The following is a 9,767-nucleotide window of genomic DNA, read 5'->3' on the forward strand; positions in this document are numbered from 1 at the left end:
TGGTAGATTTCAGTGATCTTCCTATTTTACTTTTCTTTTTCATTTCAAAATGTGCTCACTGTGAGAATATGTGCAGAAAAAGCTAATTAATGAAAAAATGAATGTCATCCAGTGTTTCCTTGTCTCCTTCTCTTCAACAAAGCATTTCTAAATTGAAAAATCCTGTTCTGCTCTCAGTGAGGACAGAAAACAGTTTTGTTTAATAGAGAAAGTTTCATTCAAATGTTGGATTGTATTTGATTTACAGACATTTAAATTTTAAAAGGCGTGAATGAAAGTCTTGGCATTGACGGTAAAGACTCATAGTTCACTGTCTTTGTGGAAGCGTGGCTGCGTCTCAGCCTGAGGAATCCTTTTAGGCTAAGTGCCTGTGTCTGGATATGGGGACTGATGCAACAAATAAGCATCAGCTTTAAGAATAAGACCATCTCTGTCCGTGAGGCTCCATCATTTCCCATCTAACAGCAATCTCACATCCCCCTTCCCTTGACTCGTGCACTCAGGTCTCTCTCTGTCCTGTCAGCCTCGCCTATTTCCTTCTTTATTTTGATCATAACATCTTCTAGTGATGACTAAATTATGATTAGATTTAAGGATGTGCAGTGCTTTCATCTGTCTAGTGCGCTGCATAATATTGCCCCCTCCCCAACCCCTCTCGAACCGCCAACCCGACCCCCCAAACGCACAAAACACAATAGCCATCTACCTCGACTCACTCACCAGCTATTGAAGAGCAGACTGGCTGCTTGGTTCCCATGGAAACAACGCGCGTACATGTGTGTTCAGAACATTTTCTTGCGCACACACACGCACGCACGCACGCACACACACACACACACACAGGTACATTTTTAATATGCAAATAATGTGCTCTGCTCTAATGCAACATGTTTACTGCTGCTTTATGCATCCACAGTGCTGCGGAGATACAAAAAGAGTGCAACAGTACAACTGACACGTCAGTTTCTCTGCTGTTGGAAACCTTTGTACGAACTGAAGAGGCACTTTGACACAACTCAGTGTGGTGCTCTATTTAGTTGTTTAGGTATGAGAAAAAAGTGCTGCTCTTATTACTGCATGGATACATTTTGCACTTTAAAGCCCATCATTAAAGAGTAGTTATCTATTGTATTGAACCTGGGGTGACAGAGCCCCCTCTGTAGCTGCACTCCCCCTTTGGAACTCCCTCCACCAACACGCCAGAGACTGTACTGACCTCACAACCTGCAGAACACTCACCTTCTTAAAACTGCTTTCAAAGTATTGCTTCTGTCTCTCTCTTTGTGTTTTTAGTGTGTTGTTCTTATTATTCTCCTTTTAACCTGTAAAGTGTCTTTGAGTACCTTGAAAGGTACTATATGAAATAAATGTTTTATTATTATTATTATGATTATTATTATTATTATTATTTTCATTATTATTATTATTACGATTGTTGTTGTTGTTGTTGTTGTTGTTGTTTTACTTGCTCTATCTATTCCTCCTGTACACACTGGCCCCCATATGATCCCTCCTGGACTGAATGCAGTTTCAGTGTGTAAATGATTTTCAATCTGCAGACTCCTTTTTCTGCAAACTTGATCTCTTCAGAGTAGAGGACATTTTGCGATGCAAGAAGAAGCCTGTTTCTAAGTCCATTAAAGCACCTAACAGTTAGCCTACTTTTCAAGACAGACTATGATAAACTATGAAAATGTCCTTTATTGAAAACCCCTTCCTTGTGAGGCTGTTATGCTCACAGTTGCATCTATTATATGAGTACAAATTATTATTACTTATTTTATACTGGCACCAGAGGAAAATCACGCGCCTCATTTATTAAACTACACACTAAATTTCTGTAGACAAACAAGTGAGGAAGTGCACGTACGCCAAAGGATGGGTTAAGGCCAGCGGTGCGCAGTTTCCTTTCATAAACACTAAATCAACCTGGAAACGCGCGCACGTGGATCCGCCTCACACACCGCCCTCTCCACACACACACTTTCAGCTCAGTGCACAGTGCGTCCTGGATGTGAGTGGAGCTGAGCCGCTGATGATGCAGTGAATCATGGCCACAACGAGACGAAGATGAGGAGAGAAAAAAAGAGCTTTCTGGCGCGAAGAGTGAGGTGATCAGCTGGAGGTTACAAAGCACATATTGCAAACTCGAATGCACGCTGTCCTCGACGATCAGTGTCATCCATCGCCCTCCGATATCATTTGAAAGTGGAAGTTTGCTACGCAAACATGATGTATTTAAATTAAGTTACGGTGAACGTGGCCTGCATCAGAAAGTTACCATATGAAGTGTAACGACTCGAGTCACTGACTTTATGTCCACACTTTCTTGATTAACAGCTGACTGGAGAAAGCAGCGTGTGTGTGTGGGCTACAACGGCGCAATCGCCAGTGCGCACTTATTTTTCGTGAGAATTGTTGCGCGCCTCTTCCAGGACTCATTTAGTGCGTGTGCACTGTTTATTAATGAGACGGCTGATCTTAGTCGACCAGGAGGACATCTCACACTCAGCTGGGCTAAACTTTCCAAAAGTAACAAGTGCAACATTCAACAGCAACATTCCAGACAGAAAAGCTGGGTGATAAGTTCTCATGGTGGAAAGATAACACAGCATCAGAGTAGTAAATGTCTGGGCAACTTCGTGTCTCATTAAAACATGATTGTCTTATCTGCGCATCTGCAGCATAATCAGTAAGTCTGTGCTTGTTTCTTCCATTCTGTTAGTGTAGGTGTATGCTGAGATGTCACAGACACAGACATCTCAACTACTCCCAATAAATAGGTCAAATTTAGAAACATAATATATGTAAAAAAAAAAAAAAAAAACACACAAAACAAATTAAGAAACACATTCGTCATTATCACACAACATCTGTAACACAATCAGATGTAGGACAACACAGAACAAAAACTGACCCAAGCATTTAACAACTAAAATTCACAAAGAAATGAATAGGACGGAATTATTTAATACTATGCTATACTTGTTATTATTAGATATTAATAGTCATTAATGTGTTATGGTATATATACATATTATATGTGCTTGTGTTTTGTTGTGAAGGGGATAGACGTTTTATTTATTTGCCAGATTGCAAACTTGTAGCCTTCAGCCGCAAACCGACTCTGATTGAAGTGACGTCACTTGAGGACATTTATCAGACTTCACACAGTTTGCTCTTTAACCACAAGAGGCCTGTGTATTTGAAAGACCTTGTTCACATTTCACAAACACCGTGGTACATCCCAGGACGCATAAACACACTTTGATGCATCGGTGGAGTCCACTTTAAAATGCACTGCATTGAACTCCTTCAGCCACTGTACAAAAAAAACCCAACGACCTACCTGTGAACTCACACAGGTGAAACAGAGTTGTAATCTCCCAGAATCCCATCACAGAAAAGTGAAGAGACAGAGGACAGAAGACTAAGGTATTTACATCGGGCCAAGGCTGTGCCCACTGTGGGAATCTGACGTCGGACACAAAATGGAATAAAACACAAAACAAAAGACAACTTTTGGATTAAGCCTGAAACTAACTCTGTTAGAGGACGAACTTTCGTATGGTAATCTGAGTCATACCTTGTATTGAAGCCTGCTGGGGAACAGGGTTTCATTCAAAAAAGTACAGTAAGTCTGTCTTAACTGGAGGTGAAGCATCTGTTCTGTGTGTTTGTCTGTGTTCTCATGACAGATCACTGTAGAGATGAAGGGGAGGAGATGTCGCTGTTGGCCTGTTTGTTTTAATGTGTCAGTGTGAAGGTGAGCTGTAAGAAAATGATCTGAAAACACATAATGGGCAGAAAGGTGTGTGACGTGAAAACAGAATTTTCAGATTAGTGTGCACGTGTGTGTGTGTGTGTGTGTGTGTGTATCCTACGTCCATTGAACAGCACAATACTCCAATCACAATAAAATGTGTGTGTGTGTGTGTGTATGTGTGCGTTCAGCCCTGGCACCACACGTCTCATTCACACCTAATGATCGCAGCCTCTCACTGGCTGCCATCTCTCCTCCCAGACCAAATCCAATTACCGTGGACAATAGAAACCAGCTCCAGGCTCAGGACTCCATCAGCTCCTCGGGCTACTGCTCCCTGCCTCGAGGCTCCTGCTGGACCCCTAATCATGTCGAGGGTCCACAAGGGTCACAAAGTACACCTGTACACACACGGAGATACAAGCACAAAGAGAAAACACAAACACAAACACGTATCAAGCTCAAATATCAAGAAATAAATCACAAACATATAAAAGTAGAAGAGCAGACAAAAAGATCTAAGCAAATATAAATGAGAGCATACGACAGATGTAAGTGATGCAACAGCAAAACACAAGTAAAGTGTAACAGGAGCAGGTATAAATAAAACAATCCTGCAAATACAAGTATGAGCAAATAAGACACAAACAAGAACAAATATACACAAACACACAAACATGATATTGAATATATTGCTAACTTCCAGCTCAACACAATAAATTCATTATTCTCTTTATCAAAACATTTTCTTTATTCTTATTCTGTGCAATGTGCAGTTTACAGCTCCACGTGCTTCACTTGTCAATGACTCCATCTAGTGGCATAAACATGAAACGACTGTTTACTGTAGATGGACCAGAGTAAATTCAGGAATCCTAGTATCAGTTACACACCTTAACGTTCATTTAGAGCTTTCTGCAGTTTGTTCAGAGGCTTTATTGTTATGCAAACATGGACAAAGTCCTTCAAGTGCTCAGAAAAAAAAAAGCTGCATCGCTAAAGACGATATTACAACTCCTCTAACACTCAAGGAGATTGTATCGAGTTACCAAAGCTCTGAGATGATTGATTATAGACGGGAAGTTGATTAAGGACTTCTGCTCCCAGTCATTCAGCTGCAGCAGGTCCAGCAACTCATTAATCTTAAATCACAATAAGGCCAACACAAATTGATGTCAGGAAGAGTGGAGAAAAAGGGACAAAAAAAAAATAAAATGAAGAGAAGAAAGCCAAGAACCTGCTTTCAGTACTAACTACTTTATTGGGTAAACCTGGTTCATGTATGTTTCTGTTGACCTGCACACATCCAGCCACTGTCACTCAGTCTTATACAAACACGACCACTGTATAGCTTTTCAAATGGATTTATTTAAAAATGATTTCCACCCCTTCCACATTAACACGATATCTGATTTTCTTTTTTAAATTATTCCTTAAATAGATTACATCATTACATGATACCTTATATGCTGACATTTGTACACATAATATTTCTTACATAGCGAATACAAAGCAGCGAAGAACAGCTACGAATGATGTCGACTCTACAACTTTACCCACCTGTGCCCTCAATCATAACACCTAAACTCATATCCAAAATGACGGCCAGTCATTTCAAGGCAGTAACCTTCATCCATTGACATTGATATCATATATTAACAATGTGGACAACTCATGTCAAAGATAAGTAACCTTGTTAGGAAGTTAATGATAATGTCTGCAACACTCCAGGAGTCTTAGTGGCTGCCTGGGTTAGGTGTTGATATTAATGGACCTGTACTACAGAGCCGAGATCATGCACAAGGTGATGGAAGTCTTTCATGTGTCAATAACAGTGCACGTCATCGTCGGATATCCTTATCCAGAAGGTCTTTGGCCTCGTTGATCTTTGCGGCGAGATACGGTGATCCGCCTGCACACACATGAAAATAAATTTTAGTCTAATTCTGTGATCAGTCCTTGAGCACTTGACCATCATGTAAAACCAAAAGAACATTCTTTTAAAACAAATAGTAAATACACGCTCCCTCTCTGATGACATGTCTTCTCCCGGTACAAAACCTAGACTACTGACTTGATTTTTCCCCCAATGTATATGTCATATATAATGTCCCATATGGGTTGCAAATTGTTTATTGCTAATGGGTGTTATATTGTATTGGGTAATCCTAATGTCATTCATACTGTTGGTTTCTTAAATGAAGACCTACATGTGACAAACACAAGCAAATTATTAGAAAATAAACAACATGGCTTGCAAAACTGTCATCATCAATATACCAAATTCATTAGAACATATAAAGCTCACTTGTCACCATCAGATACACAAACTATGAATGAACATCAACATGAGTGATCAGATTGAGCACAGACAGCAGAATATGTGATTTTATACAGGTCCATTTCACAGATTATATAAATGTAGTAACGCTTCATCACTTTGAGGGTCTGAGTTATAACTTACCTTTATCTGGATGGTTCAGGACCATGATCCTTCGATGTGCCTCCCGCACCTTGCCCTTTGTGGTGACTGGGCTGGAGATAAAACAAATGATGCATCCATGTCAGCAACTATTGCTCTCCTCTGAGCAGTGAGAGACACATATTTAAGTGCTCTGCCAATAAGTTAACACATAACACTGAAGCAATTTTAACTACAACACATTCTATTACCTGATGCCTAGAATTAGGCTGGCCTCTCGTTTGGACATCTTCTGCTCAAATCCTCCTTTGTAATATGACGAGAAAGCCTGTGGTGACAGAGGAGGATTACAGCATTGATCTTCAGTCGTCTCAATCTGAGGACGGGCTAAATTTTATTTGTTAGTTTATAAAAAAGGCTGCATGCACAGTATGACAGTACAGTTGTCATACAGATACCTGATAAAACCTGCATATGGCAATAACAGACATTTTTCAGATGAGTTCTAGCTATTTGATGCTGCAGTAGTTTAAGCTCAAGTTAGGTTGGATCTGAATCCATTTTATTGTCAACATCAAGACATTTTTGTTTCACCTGGTTAATATTCTGAAGACGAACACATGTTAAAAGGCAAAAGATACAACACACTTAACAATAAGGGACACAATAATTAGTCGGAAATACAGTGTGTGATGGTAGAACAGGATGGTATATGAACATCAAAGGGAATGTATAGGAGGTTAATCATTTAACTCACTGATGAGGGCATCTTCTTCACAGTCTCAGAGAAGACTTGTCCAAGAGGCTTCCACAGCTGGAATGCATATCGGCCTGTGGATCAAACACATGCATGAATGACATTTCTAAATGACAAGGGTGCAACATAACGCAAAGCAAACTGTAAAGGAAACTTTCGTATTTAAGCAAAGTTAATGTAGAAATAACAATCGCATTGTATCACAATGTGATAGTAAGCAAACGACTGAAAAAGGAATAGTTGACATGTACTGTCTTGATTATTATCAAATTACTGTTCTTATATCAAACCTTTCTTACCTGCAAAACCTGCAGCAGCCACACCAAGACCGACTGCAATCAGAGTCCCTCCCTGTCACCAGAACAAGACATGCAGCAGTTACTACACATAACAAAGAAGATTTGACAGGCAGCTTCAGTACGTCCAAATTAGGGCTGGGTATCACCAGGTACCTCGCGATACGATACTATCATAATATTTTGCCCACGATAGCGATAATATCACGATACAGCGATTCTGCGATAATCGATATATTGCAAGAAATTTCATCCACGATACATCACGACATCTGTGTCACTGAAGAATTTATTGACTGCACTGAATCCATTTCACAGGAATTACAAAACATTGTCAATCAATTTCACATGAATGACAGCCAAGTAAACAAAGAGTATATTGCTCAGTGTCTCTTCTTAACACACACACTGACTACAACTATCATTAAATATCTATATGTGTGGGTTTCAGAGCTACTTAAACCATTTTTTATTTTTTTATTTGGTTGTATACCTACGTTTGAATAAAGATAAAGCTGTCCTCCGAAGAGGGGTTGTGGTGGTGGGCCGAAAAAAAAAAAAAAAAAACATATTTTATTTTTTTTTACATTTTTTTTATTAAAAAATCCTTATCCTGGCCATGAACTTTGGGTCATGACCGAAAGAATAAGATCCCGGATACAAGCGGCCGAAATGAGTTTCCTCCGCAGGGTGGCAGGGCGCTCCCTTAGAGATAGGGTGAAGAGCTGGATGCCCCCGGGACGCCTCCCTCGGGAGGTATTCCTGGCATGTCCCGCCGGGAGGAGACCCCGAGGAAGACCCAGGACACGCTGGTGTGACTATGTCACTCAGCTGGCCTGGGAACGCCTTGGGATCCTCCCGGAGGAGCTGGAGGCAGTGTCCGGGGAGAGGGAAGTCTGGGTGTCCCTGCTCAGGCCGCTGCCCCCGCGACCCGGCCCCGGATAAGCGGACGATAATGGATGGATGGATGGATGGATTTTTTTAATATCGATATTTGGCACCAGTGTATCGATAACGTACCTCAAGACGAAATATCGCGGTATATCGCAGTATCGATATTTTGGCACACCCCTAGTCTAAATACGTTTTCCATTGTAGAGAGAGCAGCGAGCCAGTCTCCACTAATCAGTGGCTGTTAATATCAGTACGTTAGTTACTGGTTGTTGTTCAGTAAGAAGAATTGCTCAAGTAGAAAACAGTGTGTCCATGAGTCAATAGGTAAGATGATGGCCGGCTACTTAGATAATAATAAACATTTTCACTCTGGGTTTATCTGCTCATACGCTCAGTGAGTAACCCTGGGATCTCTGCTCAGAACTGTAACACAATGAGTGGCCTTTATGAAGGAATCTAACTGTGAAGACTTGAGATGTGAAATATGTGCATTTAAAAAACGTACTGATCGAAACATAGCAGATCCCATTTTTGAGCTCAGCAATTACTTCATAATGTGCCACACTTATGCTTTGTGACTTATTTGATCAACACCTGATCGTGTTACTTCAAAATGAGTTGTCAGTATGATTTGTGCAGCGCCTCAAAGTAGAGTCTAGTATAAACTTCTATATAATGAGCCTAAAATAGTCAACTCCTGATCAGAGTTCTAAAAGATATTTCTACTCCAGTCGACTCAGATTCTTGTGACTGTAGCTCTCTCAGAGGTGGTGAAACTACATCCACAATGGTGAACTGAAGCAGAACATGGCTTGATGTCAGATGTGTTTTGTACCCAATGTCACACGGTGCTCACTGGCTGTCAGTAACGTTACAGGTATTATGTAATAAGAAGTGGCGATCTGTTTTACCTGCTACATAATTTGAATTGACATCCAAGAGAAATACAGAGTGATACATCTAATTCATTAACAAGTTTCCAGAGGAGTTTGAGTCATTGGTCATTTTAAAGGCTGTGGTGCCAGGCTGATCATCCAGAGATTATGTAGTGATAATAATAATAGTCTGACCTTAATCTAAAACTGCGGACAACAGCAGCCTCTTAGCTTCACATGTGTGACGGTGTGGTTCAGTGACGCGTGCGGCTTAAACGTCCTCCAGCTACGTAACTAAACGTTGACCGTTAGCTCCTGCACCTGATGCAAGACGTAATGCCGTCGCGGTCACTGAGCTAACCCGACAGTCTCTACAGGTAAAAGCCGGACTGCTTCAGTTTCACCGACTCCTCAGAGGTCCTCAGTGTGGAAACAGAAACTCACCAGCCGCCTGTCTATCTCCGCGCCACTCCTCGCCGTTGTTTTTGGAGAGTATTCAGCATATCGCATCATGTCTCCTCCGTCCACGGTCATTCCTCCGGCGTTCGCCATGTTGCCTCAGTGACGACTGTCAAAGCCCCGCCCATGGACCTACAGACCCCGCCCCTGTGAGGACCTTCTTCACGTTTCATTGGTGGATAACAAAACAACGAATCTGCGCTTTACTGCCACCAACAGGTGTGGAGTGTGGATCAGACTAAAGAAGTATGTGAAATGTTACAAAATACATTTAAAAAGACAGTGATGCTCTCAGGCCTAC

General features: G+C 41.1%; 1 protein-coding gene across 1 annotated transcript; it reads right to left on the reverse strand.

The window, feature by feature from the left end:
* Window positions 1–5,111: 5,111 nt before the first annotated feature.
* Window positions 5,112–9,603, reverse strand: dnajc15 (DnaJ (Hsp40) homolog, subfamily C, member 15). Its single transcript, XM_030428609.1, has 6 exons — window positions 9,452–9,603; window positions 7,242–7,293; window positions 6,943–7,016; window positions 6,437–6,513; window positions 6,228–6,298; window positions 5,112–5,675 (listed from the first exon to the last, which is right to left on the reverse strand). The coding sequence occupies exons 1-6, from the start codon at window positions 9,557–9,559 to the stop codon at window positions 5,605–5,607; spliced, it is 453 nt and encodes a 150-aa protein (XP_030284469.1). The 5' UTR covers window positions 9,560–9,603; the 3' UTR covers window positions 5,112–5,604.
* Window positions 9,604–9,767: the final 164 nt, after the last annotated feature.

This window comes from Sparus aurata, chromosome 9 (genome assembly GCF_900880675.1).
Source record: "Sparus aurata chromosome 9, fSpaAur1.1, whole genome shotgun sequence".
In the NCBI taxonomy this organism is placed as follows: Eukaryota; Metazoa; Chordata; class Actinopteri; order Spariformes; family Sparidae; genus Sparus; species Sparus aurata.

What these genes read in the sequence shown, in the direction of transcription:
- dnajc15 (XM_030428609.1), bottom strand. Translation starts at nt 9,559, where the DNA reads ATGGCGAACGCCGGAGGAATGACCGTGGACGGAGGAGACATGATGCGA. An exon ending in GGCTGCTGCAGGTTTTGCAG is followed by an intron (nt 7,017 to 7,241) that starts GTAAGAAAGGTT and finishes TTTGATCCACAG; the next exon opens with GCCGATATGCATTCCAGCTG. An exon ending in AGCCTAATTCTAGGCATCAG is followed by an intron (nt 6,299 to 6,436) that starts GTAATAGAATGT and finishes TTTTATCTCCAG; the next exon opens with CCCAGTCACCACAAAGGGCA.